Below are 25,059 nucleotides of genomic sequence, written 5' to 3'. Positions count from 1 at the left end.
GCTGCTTGTAGTTCTGTTGGTAGTAGCTTTAATTAAATGCTGTATGACACAAATTGAACAGATTTGGTCCTAGCCTCTGTCGATCAGATTTGCCAACAGAGTGGTGAACTCATGGGAAAATTCGCCCAAAGCCAAGACAGTGTAGAAATGAGGGGTGGATATTACTGTAAGACAATTCTCCAGGGATCTCTTGAGTTTCTGCGCATTTTGCAAGCAAGGCAAGTGACTGCCTTTGTCCTGGACTCTCTTCTCAAGGATGTTGGTACAGTGAATAGCCATGGAAGATGGAGACAGAATCTCCCTCCAGTGCAAAGGGCAGTCATTAGAAAAGACTTGCATTCTTAAGTTTAGCGTCCTCTCCCATACCACAGTCCACTGTGTGCAGGAGTCTATCTAGGTCATTGGTGCCGCCCCCACGGGACCTGGGGACAAGAGGACTGATGTTAATATGCTGATGGTCATGCTATTTACTGTGCCATGAATAATGGTCCTTTGTCTCTGACCCAGGAATCTCCTGTCTTCTGCCAGCATGCACGAACCTGTGGTAGGCTCACTTGTGTTTGCAAGTAAGGTAAAACCTCAGACCCGGGACTTCCTTGGTGGCGCAGTGGTTAAGAATCCACCTGTCAATGCAGGGGATACAGGTTCGAGCCCTGGTCCAGGAAGATCCCACATGCCGCGGAGCAACTAAGCCCCTGCGCCACAACTACTGAGCCCGTATGCCTCAACTACTGAAGCCTATGTGCCTAGAGCCTGTGCTCCGCAACAAAGAGAAGCCACTGCAATGAGAAGTCAGCGCACCGCAACGAAGAGTAGTCCCCGCTTGCTGCAACTGAGAAAGCCCGTGCACAGCAACGAAGATCCAACGCAGCCAAAATAAATTAATTAAAAAAAAAAAAAGACTCCACACTCCTAATGCAGGGGGCCCGGGTTCGATCGCTGGTCGGGGAACTAGATCCCACATGCATGTCGCAAATAAGAGTTCCCATGCTGCAACTAAGGAGCCCACAAGCCACAACTAAGGAGCCTGCCTGCTGCAACTAAGACCTGGCGCAACCAAATAAATAAAATAAATACATAAAAAATTAAACAAAAAACCTCAGACCCATCATAGTCCTTGACAAGGGAGCAAGCACATAGAAGGTCTCAGAAGTGCTGGTGGTAAAGCCCATTCAGACCAGTAACGGTGGGTAGACTAGCTGTTTGGGAAGTGTGGGACCCTTCCCTACCCTCATGTGAACCAGCCCAACATCTGTCCCTACCTGTGGCACAGTGGATGTGGCAGTAGTTAGGCCTGTCCCTGAGTAACAGCACACCCCACGGCAGCATATTCACACACAGCTCAGTTACAGGTCCCACTTGACTGCCTCATCTGGTGGGTCAGGTTCACATGACAACGAGTGGCCTATGCTGTGTAGCCGAGGCTCTGAAAATCGTAACTGGCATTATTTTATCATCACGGCAACAGGCCTCCGGAAGGGGTCGACTTTTCTTCTTGTCTTTCACTGCAATGTGAATTGACCTGACGTTTCTGGGAAACAAGAAAGGACTAGATGATACAGTAGCAAAAATAATAATACTCGGGCTTCCCTGGTGGCGCAGTGGTTGAGAGTCCGCCTGCCGATGCAGGGGACACGGGTCTGGGAAGATCCCACATGCCGCGGAGCGGCTGTGCCCGTGAGCCATGGCCGCTGAGCCTGCGCGTCCGGAGCCTGTTGCTCCGCAACGGGAGAGGCCACAACAGTGAGAGGCCTGCGTACCGCAAAAAAAAAAAAAAAAAGAAACAGCAACAAAAAAATAATACTCGACTTTTGGTGTATTTTTTCTTGGGGCCGGGCACTATACTAAGAGCTTGAATTATCTCCTTTAATCCTCAGGACAAGTCTGCGAGTTATGTCTCTCAATGTGCAGATGGAGAAGCTGAAGCCTGGACAGATTAAGAGATTTAGTCACAGTCACCCTGCTGGGATGTGGCAGGGCTGTGACCCCATCTGGTCAGCGCACGTCCAGAGCTGGATTCTCACCAGTGGACTTTTCCTGGGTTCGGAAGGTGGAGACGAGGGGCAGGGCTGAAGATCCTCTCTGACTGATCAAGCATGAAGACTGGTTCATTGTGTTTTCCAATCCCATCTCTCAGTGCCCTTCATCACAGCAGGGGCACAACAGAGGGGCTCAGTGACAGTTTCAGTAAAGTGTCTTTGGAGAGACATGCTTCAGGGCAGAATGGTCCCCTCCAGGCTTCTGAAACTTCCAACCGTCATCTTTAGAACCTACAACCCTTAGAGCCATTTCTTTCTTCAGAGTCTAGAAGCTTCCCGAAGACATTCAGAACTCAGAGAGGTGACACAGAGCCTGGCGCATGGTCAGCCCTCTTTCAATGTTATTCTCCCCCTCCCCCCCAGGCAGCCAGCTCCCACCCACAGCCCACTGTGGACCCCAGACCCAGATAATGATGAAAAGAACTAACATATACTGAGGACTTACCATGTGCCCAGCATCCAACAAGCCTTCATGAATGTCAGCTCCTTTGCTTCGTTGTCTAAAAATGAGGAAAGGAGGCCTAGAGGAGCTGAAGAATTTCCCCGATGCACACAGCTGGTGCGGAAGATCGAATGCCAGAAAACCACCACCGTGTTATGCTGCCTCCTGAAATGAAACTTCCCTCACGCAGGCTGCTGCTGCCTCGTCCAGCCAGTTCCCCTAAGGGGGCATTGGGAACCCTGGGTTTGGGTTCTGGCTCTGCCGTTAACCAGCCATGAAACCTTGGCCAAGTCCCTTGCCATCTCTGAGCCTCAAGAACCCCTCTGCACAAAGGAACCCTTCCCTAACATTTAAGCAGTCTGATCATTCCCCGGGGCTGGGGTCCCAGGGCTCTTCCTTGCCACATTCTAGCAAAGCCCCTCATTGCCCTCCTATCTTTAGGACATTTGTGGGACCCCGCTCATTCCTCCCTCCCAGGAGCACTGTGTAGGTTTTGGATCAGGCCGGCTTAAGTTCAATCCCCACATCTTACTCACCAGATGATGCAAGTCTAATTGTTCCGTCTTTCAGAGTTCCGTGGTCTCAGTCCATTCAGTCAATCAGCCAACTTCAGCACCCTCTGCCTGCCAGGCCCTGTACTAGGATCTGGAGGCAAGGTTGTACCTCCCTGAGAGGGCGGTGAGACGCACCGTAAGTAACCAAGCCCACAAAGAAGAATGTTTCAGGCTGTGCTGAAGACCAGCAGGAGACAAAGCGGGGATGTGACCCAAAGGGCCGGGGACGGCTGTTTTAGAGAAATGCCTTCTGGAGGCAGGACCCCAAGACATGAAGGATCAGGCCACGCCGAGGACCTTGCAGGCCCAGGTGAGCAGACAGAAGCTGCTGGACGGTTTTGTTGTTGTTGTTTTGTTTTGTTTTTAAATTAATTGTTGGAGGTTTTTTAAGCCAAGAAGGATCATGGTTGGAATTAGGTTTTTGTTGGTTTTTTAAAAATTAATTAATTTATTTATTTGGTTGCGCTGGCTCGTAGTTGCAGCAGGTGGGCTCCTTGGTTGTGGCATGTGAAATCTAGTTCCCTGAACAGGGATCGAACCCAGGCCCCCTGCATTGAGAGTGCGGAGTCTTAACCACTGCCCCACCAGAGAAGTCCCTGGAATTAAGGGGAGGTTGTTTGTTCGTTTGTTTTTATTTTTGGCTGCATTGGGTCTTTGTTGCTGCACGCAGGCTTTCTCTAGTTGCAGCGAGCGGGGTCTACCCTTCGTTGTGCTGCGCGGGTTTCTCATTGCCGTGGCTTCTCTTGCTGCGGAGCACGGGCTCTAGGTGCGCAGGCTCAGTAGTTGTGGCGCACGGGCTTAGTTGCTCCGCGGCATGTGGGATCTTCCCGGACCAGGGCTCAAACCCGTGTCCCCTGCATTGGCAGGTGGATTCTTAACCCCTGCGCCACCAGGGAGGCCCTGGAATTAGGTTTTAAGAGGTGACTCTGGCACCAGGTGGAGGAAGGACAGGGCCAGGCAGAAATGGCAGTGGGGAGACCCGTTAGGCAACAGAAGTGATCTGGACTGACCACAGAGGTCATGGTCTCCTTGGACTTGCAGGAGAACTTACATCTAGGAGGCATGCTAGTCGATTCAAGGAAGATGGGGTGGCTGGGTGTGGTGACACAGGAGATGCGGAGAGAAAAGTTGCACAGGCCACGGACACTACCTGCGTTGGACTGTCGCAGTAGCCCTGCAGATCCACTCTGCATCCTTGTCCGCCCTGCCTCATGCCTCGAGGCTCACCTTGCCTGCTGTGTTCCCTCCCCAGCACCCCCTGCCCGCAGGCTTCCTTTGGGGTTCGGCCCCTGGGGGGCCCAGCTGGACAGGAAGAGACCGGGGGTAATATTTATTTCCGCAGCTCCCTCCCCGCAGGCTGCACGAGGACAGGTCCCACCGGATTGTGCTGAAGGCCGCCGCTCCCCAGGGCAGCCCCCCTTCCGGCTCCAGCTCCGGTGGCTGCAGACTTAGGTTAATGTTCATCACCCGCGGGAGGGTGCCCACTGCTGGGTTCCTGATGAGCTGAGGAGTTTGGCACCAACAGCAGGTAAACTCATGGAGCACTCACTGTGTGCCGCTTGCCCTCACGGCTCCCGGTGGCTCAGTCCCCTCAACAGCCACCCAACAAGGGCTGCCTTCCCCCCATCCTACTCTCAGCAGCATCAGACAGCCTTGGCCGTGCCCTCCTCCCAAAACACTCGCTCCTCTGGGCTCTTCCTGCATCACACTCCGGGTTTTCCTCTCTGCTCCCTCCAGCTGCTCCTTCTAAGTCACTTCTGACGCTGCCTCTTCTTTCTGATCTGGGAGTCGTGACCTCCCTGGTTCGCCTTGGGCCCTCTTCTCTCCCCAGGCGAGCCCACCCTTTCCCATGGCCATAAATGCCCCTGTAGGCGGAGGACCCCAAGTCTGTGTCTCCAGGGCAGACATTCTGTTTGAGCTCCAGACCCCTGGATTGAGACATCTCCACGTGGATGACACAAGCATCTCAAACTTGGCAAGTTGCAAACAGAGCCCCACACTCTCCCCCAGGTCTCCCTCTCTTCTGCCGCCTTCCTCACCCACCCAGGGGCTCAGGCCAAACACCTGGGAGCCAGTCACACCACCCGCCTCTTGTGCACCCTCCACTTTACCTAGTCTCTAGATTCCACTCCCCAAACACATCTCCACCGCGTCCAAGCTGAGTCCTCTCTCCTGGGACGATGGCATCAGCACCCCCTCTTGCTCTGATACAGCCCCATGGCAATGAAAATAAAACTCAGATTCCTCACCGTGGCCTCCCGCCTCCGCCTCCGGATGCCCTCTCTCCACCTCCCCACCCCGTTGCTCCGCTGGCCTTCTCTCAGCTCCTAGAAGAAATGAATCTCTTTCCTACCCTTCACCCCGCATGCCCCTGTGTAAATTGTCTCCTTAACACAGGCCCCTCGACTCCTCGGGCGTCCTACAGGCTCTCCCCACCGCCTGGCTGTTAACTCCTGCTCCTTCTCCAGCTCCTGGCTCAAAAGTCCCTTCGGGCTTCCCTGGTGGCACAGTGGTTGAGAGTCCGCCTGCCGATGCAGGGGACACGGGTTCGTGCCACGGTCCGGGAGGATCCCACATGCCGCGGAGCGGCTGGGCCCGTGAGCCATGGCTTCTGAGCCTGCGCGTCCGGAGCCTGTGCTCCGCAACAGGAGAGGCCACAACAGTGAGAGGCCCGCGTACCGCAAAAAAAAAAAAAAAAAAAAAAAAGTCCCTTTGTCAGAAGGGCTTCCTGGACCTCCAGGTCCCACCACCTCTCTTGTTCCCAGCTCCTTCGTCGTCTCTGTTCCAGCACCGGCCTCTGTCCCAGCCTCAGCCACGTATGAATTGATTTGTCAGATGTCTGTCTCCTCTAGTACAGAAGCCCCGGCAGGGCAGAGATTCGTTCCACTTGTTAGCAGGAGCACGCGGGAGGTTCCTAGTCTGTTGAGTGAATAGATCCCCATTTTACAGGTGAGAAAACTGAGACTCAGAGAGATTAGGACTCTAACCCTGGTCTGTTTATGCTGTGTTCCAAGGGCCAGGTTCAGATGAGTATGGGGGAAAAATGACTAGAAAATGCTCAGCCCTACACGTGGCAAGTGGTGAGCACTCAGTACTACTCCCTGCCTCAGTGTGGGACCAGAGCCCCGAGGGAGTGTGCGGGCAGCCCTTACACACCCTCCCAGCCCCCCTGGGGACATGGGATTGCCCCCATCCTACCTCTGCAATACCTGTGAACAGGGTCTGAGCCCACTGAGCAATTCGGGCAGGGGTCCACCAAAGAGTCTCCCTCAGTTCCCCCAAATGAGCCCACCCTCAAAGTGAAAACCATGAGTTCCTTGCATGGTGTGCCTGGAGGCAAGTCCCTGAACCTGCTTTCCCTCAGTCAGCCTGCAGCCCCCGTTCCCCTCGGAGAGAGAGTGTCACCCTGACTTGTCTGTGTCCCACTCTGGATGCGCCCTGGTCACACCTACCCCCTGCTGAATTCTGTGAGCCAGAGACTGAATCCTGGGGTCTCCTGGCTAGGTGCCCGGGATATGGCCTGGGCCCCAGGGCACTGCAGCCCTCAAGAGCCTCCCTTCCAGACTAGCGGACGGACAGGCCTGGCTCCTCTCCAGCCCTGACCAAACTCAAGGCCCACCCCCCCCCCCAGCCCCTGCCAACCCCTGCCCTGGGGCCCTGCTGTGCCCCTCCCCAGCCCTGGGGCCCTCAAGCATCACCCTCCTCCTCCCGGCTGTTAGCCTGGGAAGGGGGCCAGGCCCTGAGCTCAGACCTTGGCGATTCCAGAGTGTCTGAGGCCCAGAGCCAGCCCCACCAGCCCGGCCAGACAAGGCGAAGGGGCGGGGGCAGGGTGGGCATCAGGAAGCCATTTAGAGGGGGGTTGGCAGGGAACCTGGATTTCAAGCTTTGTTCCATCTGCTCCTTTTCTGGACCCCAAGGGCTTCTTCCTGGGACCCCGCTGGGGCCCTGGCTAAGGGGTGCCCCCTCCTCGAGTCCTCTCCTCCAGGGGGAGTGGACCAGTACGAATAAGAAGTGACTTCGGGGTGGTGAGACCCCCACATGTGCAAGGGAGGCTGCGCCAGGGCTGAGGGGCGTGGGTTCCAGCCCCACCTGCTCCCACTATCCGCGCGATCCTGGGGCAAGGCCCGTCTTCCTACCCCAGCCTCGGTTTCCCACTTTGATGCTGCCGGGCGGAGGTGGGCGCGGGCCTTCCAGCCCCGCCCGGAGGAATCCGGCGGGGCGGCCAGCGGTCCCAGGTGAGGGCTCTCTGGAGCGGGCCCAGCGCGGCGGCGGCGGCGGGTTCCGGCGGGGCGGGCATCTGGGGCGGGGACCGCCCCCCAGCCTCCACCCGCCCGCACACCCTCGCTCCCCCAGGCGGCAGCGACGACGCTTTAAACAGAAAAAAACTGTCTCCCTGGCTCGGGGCCAGCATCCCAGCCCCCCTCGCCGCCGCCGCGCCGTGCTCCAGCCAGGGAAAACAACTGCTCACTTCTCCCTGAGTCCGCCCCGCGCGCTCCCTTCTTCCCGGCGGCCGCGGGAGCCCAGCCCGGCCGGGGGAGGCGCGGAGCGGGCCGGCCGCCCGGCCTTCCTCTCCCCTCGCTCCTCCTCTCCGCTTCAACTTGCTCCGGCCTCCTCGCTCCGGCCTCAGGTTGGGGCCTCCGCAGGCCCTCGGCCCCGGCTCGTGGCTGGGCTCCTTCCCGGGGCGGTGGAAGTTTCTGGGCTCCCCGCAGTCCAGCCTCCATCTCTTTGCCTCTCACTGGGCCCGCGCCCGCGCCCGCGCCTGCTGTCCCCTCCCCGCGCGCTTCCTCCCATCCTCTCCCTCGCTGCCCTCTCTACTCCTCTCCCGGGGCTCCCGGCTTGCTGTTCCCCTCGGGCGCCGGGACCATCGCCCCTGCCCGGGCGCGCCCCCCGGGTTCTGCGGCCCCGGATGCCCGGGCCCCGTGGGGCTGCTGGCGGCCTGGCCCCTGAGATGCGTGGGGCCGGGGCGGCGGGGCTGCTGGCGCTGCTGCTGCTGCTGCTGCTGCTACTGCTGCTGGGCCCGGGCGGCGGGGCCGAGGGGGGGCCGGCGGGCGAGAGGGGCGCTGGCGGGGGCGGGGCGCTGGCCCGCGAGCGCTTCAAGGTGGTCTTTGCGCCGGTGATCTGCAAGCGGACCTGTCTCAAGGGCCAGTGTCGGGACAGTTGTCAGCAGGGCTCCAACATGACGCTCATCGGAGAGAACGGCCACAGCACCGATACGCTCACGGGCTCCGGCTTCCGCGTGGGTGAGGGCCGGGGACATGGGCAGGGGGAGCGGGGAAGGCAGGCACCTGGACAAATGCGGGGTACATGGCAGCGTAAGCCACGTAGGCCACGTGGCCCTGGGGGTCGTGGGTTGAGAGAGCAGAGCCTGAGGGCCTGGGGCCCCAGGGGCTTCAGGGGGCTTGGGAGGCTGGAGTGCTGGGGCCAGAGTTGGGAGGGCTGCATGGAAGCCTGGACTTTACAGCTTTGGGTTGGTGTTGAGGCCTAAGGTGTGGGGTGATGCTGGGGTCCTGGATGACATAGGCCTCTAGGAAAGTGCTGGGTCCTGAGAGGGAGCCAGGGCCTGCAGCAGGGGCTTTTGAGGGATGTGAGCCGGGGGCAGGAGGTCTCAGAGAAGGGATAAGTATTCCCCCAAAAACAGTCTTGCTGGAAGAAACAGGAAAAGTCTTTAAAAACTGTCTAAAGTAGGGCCTGCCAGTGGTAGACACCTGCATTCTCTGGGAGGAGGAGCTGAGGTCAGGGCTGGGAGTGAGGGAATTAGTTACTGGCAAGGTCTTAGAGGGGAGGGGTGTTGAGGCCTTACAAGTGGGGAGCAGGCCTGGAGGTAGGGGCTGGTTTGGGTCCTCAGCCTCTCCTCTTCCTGATGCCCCATCTATGCTTCCCCCATAAATCTTAACAGCTCTGCCTCAGTCTCCCCCCAACAAGCCGTGATAACTTCCCAGTTCTACCTGGAGTCCACCCCTTCCCCAACATCTCTCTGCAGAGGACCAGGCCTGGGCTCAGCTCTCCTCCCTCAGGGTCCTGTGGGCCAGGCTGGGGGAGGTGTCCCAGCAGTAATTACCCTCCTGGACAGGGTAATTAGGCCAGGCCCAGGATGGCACCAGCAAAACAGCCCCTCTTACACATTCCTATACTCATGTACCCACTCAGACCTGAGGAACCCCACAGATGTGGGGTTCTCATGAGACGTGCATGTGTGTCTGTCTGTGTGCGAGTGTGCACGTGCGTGCTTGCACGTGACACACCCACGGAGGTATGCCCGGCTTTGGAGTGGCACACTGGGATCAAGTACTTGTTTCTTTGTGTTGTCTTGGGTGCATGTCTGCAATCACTATGGGAGTGTTTATGTAAGCCTGTGTTGGTGTCAGAATGAATCTGCATGTGTGTGTGATGAGATGGCTGTGCATGTGAGTATACGTGGGCCCGGCCTCCCAAGCCCCCTGGCCATCCTGCCCAGGCTGCTGTCTCCATCCGTGCTGCCCACATCCCCCAGGCTCGGCGCCCAGGCCACAGTGGGCGGGTGTCACAGGGAGGTCACCCTCACCGCTATGGGTGACTCATTGGGAGGCAGGAAGGAGAGGATCCTGCCTCCCCCGGCCCAGGACACACCCCTTCTGCCCTGAGAGACTGGCCCCAAGAGGCCGGGCAGGATGGGCTGGGCTGGGCTGGGATGCTCTTAGCCAGGCCCCGATGGCCATGCACGTGGGCCATCCCTCTGAGGCCCTTCAGGTGTCCAGAGAGCCTCAGCCCCACCTTCCCATCCTGGGAAGTGAGGGCAGCTATGTGGCAGGCAGGAGAGGGGCTGGGCCTGGTGTGTGAGCTCAGGTCCCCAAGGCTGGATTTCAGATATGAGTGTGTGACAGAAAGACAGAGATCCCATCCTCTCACTGAGCCACTCCTTCATTCCCCTAGCACCTCCTCTGGCACCCAGAGCTGAGGCAGAGGGTGGGTAGGATCTGAGGAAAGGCTCTCTTCCTGGGGGAGGAGCTGAGCCTGGAAGGATAAGATGTGAATATGCAGAGATGGGGGACAAGGCTCTGAGGGGGCAGGAAAGGCATGATTAAAGTCAGGGAGGCAGAAGATGTGGTACATTTGTAGGGGACGGGAGATGAGTCCTGGAGCATAGGGTGCACGTGGAAAGAGCAGGGGGGGATGGGCTGAAAGAAGGTTCCTTCTGGGCCACGGAGAGCAAGGAAGCAAGCTGTGAGCAGGGGTGTGACTGTGCCAGAGCTTTGCCTGAAGCAAGTTTCTCTGGGGGCACTTGGGATGTTGACAGGCAGGGGAGTGGCAGAGGGCATGGGGAGGAGGGAAGATGGATTATGAGATATTACAGAGGCCAGAACTGGCCCGAGTGGGAGCAGGAGAGATGGAGTACCAAGGCTCAGTTATGAGTGACTGGGCAGGTGGGGATTCCCAGTGGTGGTTCAAGGCCAAGTGGAGGTGGGGAGGCAAGATGCTGATTTCTGACAGGGTCCCCCGGGTGGAGGTGCTTAAGAGCGGTCCCGGAGAGGGATAGTTCGAGTTGGCAATGGTGAGGTGTGGGCCCTGGGATGGCAAGACAAAGAGAGGGAGGGACAGCCCAGAGAGGGCTGAATCAGGGGAAGAATTTAGGGGTGAGGAGGAGGAAGCACCAGAGAGAGATTGGATTTCCAGGAAAGGCCTAAGGGAGGGAAAGGCTATTCTGTCCTCCTCCTCATCATCGTTTGCTACTACTTATTAAGGACCCACTGTGTATTGGGCATTTGTACAGGCATTGCCCCATTTAATAGACAGGCCAGTCCTACAGATGAGGACACTGAGGCACAGAGAGGGGAAGTAAGTTGCTCAGGGCCACACAGTTGGCACATGGCCTCCTAGCTAGGATTTAAGTCCAAGACTTAAGACTCCAGTGGCCCCATGGGTATAAGGATGTTGGGGGACTTACAGGGTAGTGTGTGTGTGTGTGTGTGTGTGTGTGTGTGTGTGTGTGTGTGAGATGTGTTACAAAAACCAGCTTCCCAGGGAGGACAGAACTTCCCAAGGAAGCAGGGAGGAGGGGAAGAGACAGGATGTGGGTGAGGGACTGGGCCTGGGGGCTGGGACAGGGGTCTGCCTGGGCCCTGATCCACCTTTCCTCCCCAGTGGTGTGCCCTCTGCCCTGCATGAACGGCGGCCAGTGCTCCTCCCGAAACCAGTGCCTGTGTCCCCCGGACTTCACCGGTCGCTTCTGCCAGGTGCCTGCTGGAGGAACCGGCGGGGGCACTGGCGGCTCAGGCCCTGGGCTTGGTCGCGCTGGGGCCCTGTCCACAGGCGCGCTGCCTCCCCTGGCTCCGGAAGGCGAGTCTGTGGCCAGCAAGCACGCCATCTACGCGGTCCAGGTGATCGCCGATCCGCCGGGGCCCGGGGAGGGGCCCCCTGCCCAGCATGCAGCCTTCCTGGTGCCCCTCGGGCCAGGACAGATCTCAGCGGAAGGTACCAGGCAACGGGCAGACCCCGGTAGGCCGAGGCGGGCGGGCAGTAGGGTGGCAGGTCCCGGGCGGAAGCCAGCCCTGGAGGACCGCCACACTGCCAACCTGCCCTGTGGGGCAGCCCTGAAGCCGCTGTGCCCCACCCCCCAGTGCAGGCCCCACCCCCTGTGGTGAACGTGCGTGTCCACCACCCGCCCGAGGCCTCCGTCCAGGTGCACCGCATCGAAGGGCCCAACGCCGAGGGCCCGGCCCCCTCCCAGCACCTGCTGCCGCACCCCAAGCACCCGCATCCTCGGCCACCCACCCAGAAGCCCCTGGGCCGCTGCTTCCAGGACACACTGCCCAAGCAACCCGTGAGTGAATCCACAGTCGCCGCTGGACCGGCCCTTCAGTCTCTCAGGGCTGCCCTGTTCCAACCCACCCGGATTGCTCAAAACTGGGGGTGTCCTGCAGGTTGAGTGGAGGAGGAAAAGGGCCTCAGGAGGGAGGCCAGGTGGGGGCTGGGCACCCTGTAACCCATGTCCACACTCCTCTCCCTAGTGTGGCAGCAATCCTCTCCCCGGCCTCACCAAGCAGGAGGACTGCTGTGGAAGCATCGGCACAGCCTGGGGCCAGAGCAAGTGCCACAAGTGCCCCCAGCTGCAGTGTGAGTGCCTCGGCTCAGTGAGACCTCCCTCCCACTCCTCACAGGGTGGTTCCGCCGACACCCCTCTCAGCCCTGCAGTGGGAGACTCCAGCCCAAGCAGCCTGAGCCTCTCACTGCCCACCCAATTCCCCTCAGCGTCCCACCCTGCCTGTCTCCAGTGCCCTCCCTTCCCTCTCTGCAGGCCCCCCAAGGTCCTCTCCTGCCATGCTCTCCTCTCTCTGCAGACACAGGGGTGCAGAAGCCAGGGCCTGTACGTGGGGAGGTGGGCACTGACTGCCCCCAGGGCTACAAGAGGCTCAACAGCACACACTGCCAGGGTACAGCCAGCTGGAGATTCTGTGGGCGGGAGGGGTAGGCCCGTTGTCACTGGGGGAGGTCCTACGGTGGACAAGGGGGGCGGTGGGGCGGGGGCAGAACCCTGAGGTGCTTGGAGCAGCTTGCTGTCACCCTGTGGCCCCAGACTGGAGGGACCAAACTCTCACTTACCACAGACATCAATGAGTGCGCGATGCCAGGCATGTGTCGCCATGGTGACTGCCTCAACAACCCTGGCTCCTATCGCTGTGTCTGTCCACCTGGCCATAGCTTGGGCCCCTCCCGCACACAGTGCATTGGTGAGACTGGGGGATCCTTGGAGGTCACAAAGCATGGGTGGGAGGTTAAGCCTCCCAACAGTAAGGATCAGAGGTCACAGAAGTCAGAGTGAGGTCAAGGTTGACTGCAGGTGAAACAAGGCCCAGAGCAGATAGGGTCAGGGATCAGTGGGTTCAGGAGTTGCATGAGATCTGGTGTTAGAGGTCGCATGGGGTCAGGGATTATATGGCGTCAAGGTCATATGAGACCATGGGCTTGATGAGTGGGAGGGATAAAGTCTAGAGCAGCTAGAATCAGGGGTCAATGGGGTCAGTGGTCACCGAAGTTTCAGGTGTTACATGAGGTCAGAATAACACAGGTTTCAGGGGTCATATGAATTCAGGGTCACGTGCGATCAGGGGCCACATGAGGATTAAGCGTTGTCTGGGCCAGAGAGGCAAGGTCTGGAGCAGACGGGAAGGGGGATGTGGGCAGTGTTCAGGCCCAGATGCCCATGCCCACCACTGGCCTCTGCAGCGGACAAGCCAGAGGAGAAGAGCCTATGTTTCCGCCTGGTCAGCCCTGAGCACCAGTGCCAGCACCCGCTGACCACGCGCCTCACCCGCCAACTCTGCTGCTGCAGTGTTGGCAAGGCCTGGGGCACCAGGTGCCAGCGCTGCCCAGCTGATGGCACTGGTGAGCCTGGGGCATTTGTGGCTGGGGGGCTGTCTGTGTGCCTATCCAGGAAATGCTCACTTCTCTGCCCCTTGCTCTGGCCGCAGCTGCCTTCAAGGAGATCTGTCCAGCTGGGAAGGGGTACCACATCCTCACCTCCCACCAGACGCTCACCATTCAGGGTGAAAGTGACTTCTCCCTTTTCCTGCACCCTGATGGGCCACCCAAGCCCCAGCAGCTCCCTGAGAGCCCCAGCCGGGCACCACCACCTGAGGACACAGAGGAAGAGAGAGGTCTGGCCTGGCCCCTCCTGTTACCTGACAGTTGCTGAACCCCTAGGTCTGACACCTTGACCCTTGATCCACGGATATGACCTGAGTCTAACCTCTAACTCCTAGTCCCAGACCAGCACTGACCCCCAGAGCTGATACTCTGACACTTAACCAATGTTGTAACTAACCCCAGAATTAACCCTAATCAACAGAATTTGACCATTTATTGCCCTCCAGATTCAATCTTCTGACTCCAGGACCCCTTTGATTTCCAGACCAGGGCACTAATGCAGCTCAAATGCTGCCCCTAGATCTGACCTTCTGACCGCTGACCCAGGGATTTGACCCTGGCTATAACCTCCCAAGCCAAGGACCTTGTCCAACCATTGCTTCACTGACCTGTGATGGAAACACTCCCTGACCTCAGGATCTAACCCCTGATGCTTGATCCAGACATGATCGTTGAACTCTTAGGGACCCTGACCACAAATACCCGAGTGCCAATCCCAGATTTGACTCCCTTCTCCCAGCCCAACACTTAATGGCCCCATCTTCTTCCCTTCTAGGGGTGAGCACAGACTCAGTGAGTATGAGAGCCCAGGTGGGAGGGGCAGGGAGGCCAAGGAGACACAGAGGGCTCATGTTGCTGTCACCCGCAGCCAGTGATCGAAGAGCAGTCCTCGCAGCAGAGCCACCCGACTGTCACCACATCTCCTGCCCGGCCCTACCCTGGTGAGCTGGGCACCGTAGGAACCAGTCCTCAAGGGCTGTCACTGCCAGGGAAGTTCACAGTCTAGGCACCAGGGGGCGGTGAAGCTGGGTGTGAAGTTCCCAGCCGGTGACCTGCGGAGAGAGGGGCGGCGCTCCCAGCTTCCTTACCAGCTGACGAGCGTGCCCTGCTGCCCGCAGAGCTGATCTCCCGGCCCTCGCCGCCCTGGTTCCTGCCCGACTTGCCCCCGTCCCGAAGTGCGGTAGAGATCGCCCCTACTCAGGTCACAGGTAAGACCCGCCCACCTAGGCCACGCCCGAGGTAAGCCACGCCCCTAACAGTTTTTCTCCTCCCTTACCCCCTTCAATCCTTCCCGAGCACTAAAACATCCAGGGTTTACTGTGTGCCAGGCCCTGGGCTGGGCGCTGTGGGAGCCTCGGTGTGCCGCAGAGATCCCACTCTGCCTTCAACTGATCCGGGTATTATGGTGGTCAGCCCAGGCCGAAGGCATTTATTCATATATTCTACAACTATTTATTGAGCACCTACGATGTGTAGGCACTGTTTAAGTGCTGGGGATACAGTAATAAGCAAAACAGACAAAAGTTCCCTATCCTAAAAAAAAAAAAAAAAGTTCCCTATCTTGTGGAGTAGACAGACAACAAACAGATCAATGAGTCTAAATCTGGTATGTCTCATAAATGCTATGAAAAAAAAATAGAGAAGAAGGAAGGAAGTCTGGGCGGAGGAGGTGGGGGGTGATAATATGCACGGTGGCAATGAGAGGAGGCTTTCTGAGCAGGGCTTTAAAGATTGTTAGAAATTAACAATGAGAAGTGGGAAAGAAATGGGCGGGTTGGGAAAAAGGACATTTCAGTTTGGGCAGAAGTTTGGGCAAAGGCATGGAAACATGAAACCCTGGTTTCATGGAGCGGGGAGAAACCACACACACAGATCAGTGTTTCTGAACAAGGGGAGGACCGGCTCAGGGAGCCTTGTTAAGAGGCTTGGGTTTGATCCCAAAGGCTGTGGGAAGTGTCTGCAGGGTTTTGGGCATCGTAATAATTGCTAGCTATGGCTGAACAGCTGCCCTGGGCCAGGCACTGACTGAAGAGTTTTACATACTAAATACCGTTTACCCTTCTCATACTCTGTGAAGTGGGCACTGTTAGCCTCGTTTTCCAGATGAGAAAATTGCGGCTAAGGGAGGTTCAGGGACTGGTCCCAGGTCACACAGCTGAGCCAGATTCAAGCCCATGTCTCTGTGGACTCCAAAGCCACAAGGAAGCCACCAGCCTGGTTGAAAACCGGAGGTTAGATGAGCTCCTGGTGGAAGGTGACTGCCCTGGAAGTCTGCACAGGCTAGGAACCACCCAGGGACAGCCTGGGGGCTGTGGGAATGTGGAGGAAGAGACACATGCTGAGGCTTCTCAGAGGAGGGGGTGTTAAGGATGCCTAGGGAGAGGCATCTCAAAGAGAACAGCCTGCAAGAGCCCACTGGCCAGGTGTGTTTGGGAAAGGGTAGAGTTCAGCATCAAGGCCTGGGCTGCATGGGGCAGGGCTCAGGGGCGGGACCACAACGGGGAGAGGTGGAGGCACGAAGTACTAGGAATCGTAGGAAATAGGGTGAGGAGGATTCCTGGATCTGACCACTTATGCACAACCATGTGTGAGCCAGGATTCCCAGGAAACCAGCTCCTGTCTGCCTTGGGAGGGGGAGGAAAACCACTGTTCTGGAATTGGGGGGGGCAGGTCCCTAAGGCAAAGGGTGTTGGTTCACTGATCTAGAGGATGTTTGTGTGGGTGAGGCTGCAGGGTTTGAGGTATTGGGGTTACTGGGGTCAGGGTATCATAAGTGGGGATAGAAGTATCAAGGTTTCCTGGAGTTGAGGAGATAGGGATGTCAGGGACCTGGGGTCATGGTTTGGGGCTGCCGGAGGTTGTGATGTTGGGGTTATCTGTGATGGAGGTGTAGGGAATCCTAGGATTGGAGCACCCGAGCTTAGGGTGCGACCCGGCCCAGGTATCCGGGTCGTTAGTAATGGGCTATCCAGGTCCTCCCTGGGGACGTGGCGGAAAGTGAATGCTCCCTGCCTGGACCCCTGACCTACCGCCCCACCCCCCAACCCCGGCAGAGACGGACGAGTGCCGACTGAACCAGAACATCTGTGGCCACGGGGAGTGCGTCCCGGGACCCTCGGACTATTCCTGCCATTGTAACCCGGGCTACCGGTCGCATCCGCAGCACCGCTACTGCGTGGGTGAGCGTGGCGAGTGGGTGGCGAGTGGGTGGCGCGGGGGCGGCCCTGGCTCCCGACAGACCTCTGACGCCTCCCCGCCCGCGCGCCCTTCTCAGACGTGAACGAGTGCGAGGCGGAGCCGTGCGGCGCCGGGAGGGGAATCTGCATGAACACCGGCGGCTCCTACAACTGCCACTGCAACCGCGGCTACCGCCTGCACGTCGGCGCCGGGGGGCGCTCGTGCGTGGGTGAGCACGGCCGGGCCGGGGGTGGCGCTGGGGCTAGGTGGACCCGGGGGGCTCTCCCGACCGCATGTAATCCCCTCCGCCGCCTTGCACTCCCCTCGCGCCCCCTTCCTCCCGCTCAGACCTGAACGAGTGTGCCAAGCCCCACCTGTGCGGCGACGGTGGCTTCTGCATCAACTTTCCCGGTCACTACAAGTGCAACTGCTACTCCGGTTACCGGCTCAAAACCTCTCGACCGCCCGTGTGCGAAGGTGGGGAAGACCCCATCCAGACCGCCGGGGGTCCTCAGCGGTCCCTCGGCCTGGGGTGGGGGCGGAGGGCCTCACCCCCGTCTCAACCCAGCTCTGGGCCTCTCAGAGGTTTCGGTCCGGAGCCCAGAGGGCCTGCTTCGCCTTGTCGATTTGTGACGAAGGGAGGCCCTGCCGAGGACGCTGAGCGCCTGGCCGGCCACGTTGTTCCCAAACGAGTCCTCTTCCTCCCTACTGTGCAGACGTCGACGAGTGCCGAGACCCTAGCTCCTGCCCAGATGGCAAATGCGAGAACAAACCTGGGAGCTTCAAGTGCATTGCCTGTCTGCCTGGCTACCGCAGCCAGGGGGGCGGGGCCTGCCGCGGTAAGGGCGAGCCGTGGGTTCGGGGTAGGGTAGGGGGCGGGGCCTCGAAAGCAAATGGGCGGGGCCCTTCGGGAGTCGCCCCTGTGATGGAGCGGGGCTAACGGCGGTGGAAGTCACCTCCAGACTGGGCGTCCTTCCCGGGAGTAGAGGACCCCCCCCATCCCGGGCGGAGGGGGCTCCCACCCCCTCACAGTGCATCATCCGGTGGGGCGGAATCCGAGGAGAGCCTTCTCCGCTGCAGACGTGAACGAGTGCGCCGAGGGCAGCCCCTGCTCTCCCGGCTGGTGCGAGAACCTCCCGGGCTCCTTCCGCTGCACGTGCGCCCAGGGCTATGCGCCCGCGCCGGACGGCCGCAGTTGCCTGGGTGAGCTCCAGCCCTCCCCGCCCTGCCACCCGCCACCCATTCACGCGCCGAAGCTGGGGACTGGGTCACCCCGTCTGTCGGACGGGTGGGCAGGAGGTAGCTAATTCACAGACACCGCCCCTTCACTGATCCACTCACTACTTTCGTCAGCGGACCTGGCGGAGGAGAGGGCGACCAGAATTTCTACGTAGGAAGGATCTTAGGAGGCAAAGCTTGAAGCTGCGTTTGCAAAGCACGTTACTTAAATTTGAGGGGGGAAAAAAGATATAAAAGAAAGGGGATGTTAGTAGTCCCCCCGACACTAATGTTTCTTATGTATCAGGAGGAAGGCTGAGGGCTGGGATTCAGAGAAACTGGAGAACAATAGACACCAACTGTAGAGCGCAGGGCTGTAGGACTGGATGGAGTTTGGGTGTTCCTGGGAAACCTCAGCGGGGCTGGGAGAAGGGGAGGTCTGAGTGCTCTTAAAGGGTCAACAGGAGTTAACCAAGCGAAGAAAGGTGAGAGGGAAGAGCATGCCAGGCGCAGCGCCAGCGAAGTCAGAGGCAAACACCAGCACGGAGTGTACAGGGAATGTAAGGTGTAAGCAGGGGATGGGGGCTGAGGCTGGCCGGTGAGGGCAGGTCCCCACGCCCTGAAGGGCCCACCTAAGCCCTGCCCAGGAGGTTGAGCTTCACCCTGAGGTTATTAGGGGGCACCTGAAGCATTTTAAGGGGAAGAATGGCAAGACCGGCCATTTGTTTTAGAAAGTTCCCTGATGCCCATTGTGGAGAGTGGCTGGAGGTCTGGTGGGGACTCAGGACAGAGACAGTGGTGGACCTGATGAGAATAGAGGCCTAAGGATGGTCATGAGGTTATGTGATATTAGAGAAACATTAGAACGCGTTACCTGGGCTGCTTGTTAACTGGATGTCAAGGTGAAGGAGAGAGGGGAGTAAGGGATCCTTAGGTTTCCAGTTTGGGTGAGTCAGTGGGTTCTGCTCACCGGGATAGGGTCCCCTGGGGTGGGGCATGTTTGAGAAGGAAGACATTAAGTTTCATGTTGGACAGTTGAGCGGGTGGTCCCTGTGGGCCTTTCAGCTGGCAATGCCAGCAGAGGGTGGGCCATACTGATTGGAAACCTTGGGCCAGACACACCCAACTGGAACTGTGTATTGTGGGGGTGTGGATCCTTGGGGTGTCACTGGGAGGGTGTGAAGCCTTGGGGATGTGCCCTGGGAGGAGCTGTGGAGACTTGAGGTGTCACTGGGGGTGTATGGAGCCTCGGGGTAGGCACTGGGGAGAGCTGTGGAGCCTTGGGGTGCAGTCAAGGATGGTGGGTCCGGTGAGGGGAGCCTTGGCAGAGCCTTGTGGATACTGCCACGTCGGTAGAAGGCAGGGGAATCGGAGCAGGAGGTGGCGGAGCAGAGGTGGTGGGAGGGCCCAGGGAGCACTAGCTGGGAAGCTGGGGAGCGGAGGCATGCAGGGAAGAGGAGGATGAGGTAAATGCAACAGAGAGCTTCTTGTAAAATAAGGACTAGCTGGGGAGACGAGAAGGTCCTTGGTGGCCTTGGCAGGGGAGCTTCCGTGGCATGACGGGAGGCCAGAAGATGCAGGCAGCAAGTGAGGAGGAGTGAGACCTGGGATCACCAGAGTGGGGTGTAGGCTGTAGGCTGAGGAGAACAGTAGAGGTTTGGAACTGCCCAAGAGCACGGGGGCTACCTAGGGGCTTTCGAGTGTCAAGGCTTGAGAGGAGGAGGAGAGGGTAGCGCTAGCCATGCTGAGGATCTGGCTGGGCTGGAAGCCAGAGGGAGTGGAGTGGCCCAGGGTGCTTAGCTTGGTGGCTGGCTCCAGCCCCGCTCAGCACCCAGGATCCTGAGAAGCAGGCTATGGCTCTGACTTTGCCAGACCAGTGAGGAGGAAGAAGAGGTGTTCATGGGCTCTTGCTAGAGGAGGTAGAGTTGGGGGCTTGAGAACAGCGGAGGCAGTGGGAAGGAAGCTGCATCTGAGATATCCAAGAGGGGGCAGATCCCAGCCCCTCGTACCGAGAGTGAGTGGCTGGCATTGAGGTGAAGGTCACAGAAACTGAGGGATGAAGGACTGTAAGGTCAGAGGCTGGGCCTGGCTGTCCAAATGGACGTTGAAAACTCCTAGGATGGGGAGGAAGAGAGAGGGAGAGGGGCTAGGAAGGGGGGTGCTGACAGCAATAGAGAGGCTGGCGTGGGGGCCAAGTGCACCTCAGAGGAAGAGTGTGGTTTGAAAGGGGTCTGGGGTGTGGGCAACGACCAGCTTCCACCAGAAGGGACTGCAGAGAAGCATGCTCTCAGAGCCAAGTCCCTTCACTGCACAAGCAGAACAAGTTTATTCTGTGAGACCAAAGATATAGGGGAGCTTATTTACATGGGAAGGAGGGCAGCCACGGCAGGTGGGGGAAGGGCAAGAGCAGCCGTGAGAGCAGCTGGGGCAAAAGGAAGCCCAGGGAAGAATGGGATTGTTTGGTGAGAACAGATGAAGGATGGGGAGGCCTGAGTTCTTTGGAATCATACGTGGCCCAGGGTTGCTGGCAGCACCTGGTCTGGTCGTTAGGGCATAGTGTGCCACACAGGAGCAGGGTGAGGGTCCCATGCTTTTCTCCGGCTCCACTCACCTCAGCTCTGGTGCTCCAGGCCATGGGCAGGAGTGGGAAAAGGGTAGCAGAGGCCCAAGACCGTCCCATCCTGGCCCTCTGACAGCCCCTGTGCCCCATAGATGTGGATGAGTGTGAGGCTGGGGACGTGTGTGACAACGGCATCTGCACCAACACGCCAGGCTCCTTCCAGTGTCAGTGCCTCTCTGGCTACCATCTGTCAAGGGACCGGAGCCACTGTGAGGGTGAGGGGGCCCTTGAGCTGGGGGGCTGACCTGTTCCTCCCTACCCCAAGACCTCCACTGCCCAGGCCCCAAGCCCAGGGGCTACCTGTAAACAAGCCAGGCACTCCCATGGCCAGCCCCCATCCAGATGCAAGATGAGGCCTGGGGTGTGGGCCCTACCCAGGGCTCTTTGGGAAGCCTTGGAAGCCTCAGGCTGTGTGTGATTGGGCTTAGCCCCTGAGATTCTCCCCCTCTTTGATTCCCTATAGACATTGATGAGTGTGACTTTCCCGCAGCCTGCATTGGGGGTGATTGCATCAACACCAATGGCTCCTATCGATGTCTCTGTCCCCAGGGGCATCGGCTGGTAGGCGGCCGGAAGTGCCAAGGTATGGGGGGATTGGCTGAGAGCTCCCGAGGAGCAATGGCAGGCAGCAGTAATCTCCTAGACACACTATTGATCTGTCTTTCCATCCATCCATCCACTCACTCATCCTTCTACTCTTTCACTGAAAATAACAACAGTGATAATGACAGGAATTAACGGTGCTTATTACTGTGTGCCAAATCACCCCTATATGCATTCATCCAACAAGAGTTTACTGAGCATCTAATATTTGCCAGGTTCTGTGCTATATACTAGATATTGAGCAATGACCCAGGGCTCCCAGCTGGGGGAGACTGACATATAAATTGATTCTTAAGTTCAGGGTGCTGGGTGCCAAAAGAGGTCTGGACTAGTGATTTATTCCGACAGTTGCATTGGAACTTGAAGCATAAATAGGGTTCCCTAAAGCATAAATAGATTCCCTAAGCAGAGAAAAGCATGGGATGGTATTCCAGGCCCAAAGAACAGTATTTGCAAAGCACAGAGATCCGGAAGAAACTAGTTGTGTTTTAAGGGAGAGTGGACACCTATGCCCTAAACACAGAGCTGAGGGTGTTGGTGGTTTAGAGTAAAGGGTGATGAGACTTAAAGATATTGGGAGACCAAACTGAAAGTCCCCAAATGCTGAGCTGGGAGTTAGGACGTCATTTCTGTTAGGTTTTATGAAGAATAATACAGAGTGTGCACACAACTACCCACATGCACAGACAGACGCGAGTGGATTTCCTGTCGTGTGTACTTTGAAGTCACAGTGGAAATTCAGGTTCTGATCTTGTGTGAGGCCCTTGAGGCATACTCCCGGGCAAACAGGGGCTCATTTCCCTCTGAGTGATTCTTTCTGCTCACCTCACTCCCTGAAGACATAGATGAGTGCAGCCAGGACCCGGGTCTGTGCCTTCCCCACGGGGCCTGTGAGAACCTGCAGGGCTCCTACGTTTGCGTCTGCGATGAAGGCTTCATGCCCACCCAGGACCAGCACGGCTGTGAGGGTGAGTGCCCTCTCGGCTTCCTCCTCAATCTAGACAACTCCCTTGAGCTGCAGCTGGGGCTCAGAGTTGTATCCTGGTCCCACCCTCTGGAATGTGGCAAACAGGAAGAAATCTCTTTTTGCCTGGGAGAGCCCGGTGGGGCCAGACCTCGCAGGAGGGCCCTGAATGCCACAGTGAGGATGGAGCTTGGCTTTCACAGTGCAGCTAAGGGGAGCCAGGGGATGTGGGGGAATAGAGGGATGAGGTTGGTGGGCAGCGTGGACAGGCAAAGACATTCTGCAGGAACCTGAGCTGCTCTCCCCTCCCCTCAGAGGTGGAGCAGCCCCACCACAAGAAGGAGTGCTACCTTAACTTCGATGACACCGTGTTCTGCGACAGTGTACTGGCCACCAATGTCACCCAGCAGGAGTGCTGCTGCTCCCTGGGGGCTGGCTGGGGAGACCACTGCGAGATCTATCCCTGCCCAGTCTACAGCTCAGGTCAGGAGCCGGGCAGGCCCTTTCCTTTTTCAGAGCCTCAGTTTCTTCATTTGGAACGGACTGGGGGAGAGAGCCCTCCCTGGGTAGGTGGGAAATGAGGCGAGAGCTCCGACCTGTGCCCGACAGCCAGCACACACGCGCTCAATCCTGCCTCCTTCCTTCCCCACGGCCACTATCTCGCTGTAGCTGAGTTCCACAGCCTTTGCCCGGACGGGAAGGGCTACACCCAGGACAACAACATTGTCAACTATGGCATCCCAACCCACCGTGGTAAGCCCCAACACGGCTCCGCCCACCTGGCATGCCCTGCTCCGCCCGCCGAGGTTTGGACCGCCCCAATCCCGCCAGTGCTTGTCAGTGGCGGGTACTGGGGTGAGGCCCGCCCACTCCCTCACCGGCCGCCCCGCCCCTCCGCAAAGCCCCGCCCATCACTCTTACGTCAGCGTTCGGAAAAGCCCCTCGTACAGAGTTTTCGTCCCTTCCACCGTAAGCCGCACCCACACGTTCTCTGCTGCGGGGCTTAAGTGGCCCCGCAGGTAGAGGGCGAGGGCGCCCACGGCCTGTCACCCCGCAGACATCGACGAATGCATATTGTTTGGGGCGGAGATCTGCAAGGAGGGCAAGTGCGTGAACACGCAGCCCGGCTACGAGTGCTATTGCAAGCAAGGCTTCTACTACGACGGGAACCTGCTGGAATGCGTGGGTGAGTGCAGCCGGCCCCCGTGGCCACGGGAAAGCAGCCGGGAGACACGCACAATCACCCGACTCGGGGCCGGTTCCTACCACTCGCGCTTTTCCTCTCCTCAGACGTGGACGAGTGCTTGGACGAGTCTAACTGCCGGAATGGAGTGTGTGAGAACACGCGCGGTGGCTACCGCTGCGCCTGCACGCCCCCGGCCGAGTACAGCCCGGCGCAGCGCCAGTGTCTGAGCCCAGAGGAGATGGGTGAGGCTCGGGTCGGCCAGCTGGGGAAACAGGAGGGAGGCTGGCCGAGCCGAGCCGTGACTTCCACCCCTACCCACCCATCATCCCCTCGCTGCCCGTAGACGTGGACGAGTGCCAGGACCCCGCAGCCTGCCGCCCTGGCCGCTGCGTCAACCTGCCGGGCTCCTACCGCTGCGAGTGCCGCCCGCCCTGGGTGCCCGGGCCCTCTGGCCGCGACTGCCAGCTCCCCGAGAGCCCGGCCGGTGAGGGCAAGGGTCATCTTGGGCTCTCCAGAGCCCTGTCCGCCGCCTGGAGACCCGGGGCCGCGGTTCCCCCGAGGGTGGGTTGGAGCGGGGGAGGGCGCTCCTCCCTGACGCCGGGTCCCCCTTCGCAGAGCGTGCCCCGGAGCGGCGGGACGTGTGCTGGAGCCAGCGCGGAGAGGACGGCATGTGTGCGGGCCCCCTGGCCGGGCCCGCCCTCACCTTCGACGACTGCTGCTGTCGCCAGGGCCGAGGTTGGGGAGCCCAGTGCCGCCCGTGCCCGCCGCGCGGCGCCGGTGAGCCGGCCCGGGAGGGGTTGCCCGGTAGGGAGTTTGGGGCGGGAGCCGGGGTGAATCGACGCCGCAGACGTCTGACCACCCCCTGCCCTCTCAGGGTCCCAGTGCCCGACGTCGCAGAGTGAGAGCAATTCCTTCTGGGACGCGAGTCCCCTGCTGCTGGGAAAGCCCCCGCGAGGTGAGTGTAAAGGGAGGGACAGTGGCGGGGTCCACGGCCATCGCTGGGATTGGTGTTGACGTCTGCATTCTCCCGGCGCAGAAGAGGACAGCTCGGAGGAGGATTCAGACGAGTGCCGCTGCGTGAGCGGCCGCTGTGTGCCTCGGCCGGGCGGCGCAGTGTGCGAGTGTCCTGGTGGCTTCCAGCTAGACGCCTCCCGCGCGCGCTGCGTCGGTGAGCAGGGCCGAGGGGCGGGGCAGTGGAGGGGCGGGGCCAGAGGCGGGCGGGCGGGGCGGGGCCCTGCAGAACCCCGCCTGGACCGGAAGCCCAGCGCGCCACGCGGCTCCGGCTCCGTCGCGAAGTCCGCACCTGTTAACCCCCACACCCAGACATCGACGAGTGCCGAGAGCTGAACCAGCGCGGGCTACTATGCAAGAGCGAGCGCTGCGTGAACACGAGCGGTTCCTTCCGCTGCGTCTGCAAAGCTGGCTTCGCGCGCAGCCGCCCGCATGGAGCTTGCGTGCCCCAGCGCCGCCGCTGACACCACCCTCGGTCTGGTCCTCGGCAATCACCGAGGAGTTTCTGACCGACACTTGAGGCGAGCTCCGCCTCTCGCTTGTGCCCTGACTCGGGGCTCGGACCCAGGGACCCTTCGGGGCCCGCAGACCCCTTCCCCGAGCCCCATGTTCCAAGGGTGCCCATACCAGCTCCACCCGGTTCATAGGCAGATGTTGGGTCTCTCTGGCACTGCCGGCCTTCCTTCCAGAGGGCGTTTCCCAGAAACTGATAAATCAGATCGTGCCTCTTTACTCTGGGTTTTCGAAGTAAATTGATGTCCATGTCCATGGTGGGCGCAGTCTCCAAAGGGCAGCACCAGACCCCAGCCTCCTTGGAGGGGCTAGACTGAGCCCAGCACAGGGG

At 59.3% G+C, this 25,059-nt stretch overlaps 1 protein-coding gene across 2 annotated transcripts; it reads left to right on the top strand.

The window, feature by feature from the left end:
* The first annotated feature begins 7,941 nt into the window (after positions 1 to 7,941).
* On the top strand, positions 7,942 to 24,947 carry LTBP3 (latent transforming growth factor beta binding protein 3). Of its 2 annotated transcripts, XM_065883136.1 has the most exons (28): positions 7,942 to 8,275; positions 11,154 to 11,483; positions 11,630 to 11,832; positions 12,020 to 12,125; positions 12,350 to 12,442; positions 12,617 to 12,739; positions 13,236 to 13,394; positions 13,481 to 13,666; positions 14,212 to 14,228; positions 14,305 to 14,377; positions 14,555 to 14,644; positions 16,490 to 16,615; positions 16,711 to 16,842; positions 16,962 to 17,090; positions 17,330 to 17,452; positions 17,694 to 17,816; positions 20,544 to 20,666; positions 20,915 to 21,034; positions 21,894 to 22,022; positions 22,334 to 22,501; positions 22,688 to 22,771; positions 23,076 to 23,204; positions 23,309 to 23,446; positions 23,548 to 23,688; positions 23,820 to 23,981; positions 24,079 to 24,159; positions 24,241 to 24,372; positions 24,528 to 24,947. In XM_065883136.1, the coding sequence occupies exons 1-28, from the start codon at positions 7,942 to 7,944 to the stop codon at positions 24,677 to 24,679; spliced, it is 3,906 nt and encodes a 1,301-aa protein (XP_065739208.1). In that variant the 3' UTR covers positions 24,680 to 24,947. The 2 variants fall into 2 exon arrangements, with proteins under 2 accessions (XP_065739208.1, XP_065739209.1); XM_065883137.1 differs by lacking the exon at positions 23,548 to 23,688.
* The last annotated feature ends 112 nt before the right edge of the window (positions 24,948 to 25,059 follow it).

Source organism: Phocoena phocoena, chromosome 8 (genome assembly GCF_963924675.1).
Source record: "Phocoena phocoena chromosome 8, mPhoPho1.1, whole genome shotgun sequence".
Taxonomy (NCBI): domain Eukaryota; kingdom Metazoa; phylum Chordata; class Mammalia; order Artiodactyla; family Phocoenidae; genus Phocoena; species Phocoena phocoena.
This window is presented reverse-complemented; position numbering and strand designations above follow the sequence as displayed.

What these genes read in the sequence shown, in the direction of transcription:
- LTBP3 (XM_065883136.1), top strand. Translation starts at nt 7,942, where the DNA reads ATGCCCGGGCCCCGTGGGGCTGCTGGCGGCCTGGCCCCTGAGATGCGT. An exon ending in CAACAGCACACACTGCCAGG is followed by an intron (nt 12,443 to 12,616) that starts GTACAGCCAGCT and finishes CACTTACCACAG; the next exon opens with ACATCAATGAGTGCGCGATG. An exon ending in GTGCCCGCCGCGCGGCGCCG is followed by an intron (nt 23,982 to 24,078) that starts GTGAGCCGGCCC and finishes CTGCCCTCTCAG; the next exon opens with GGTCCCAGTGCCCGACGTCG.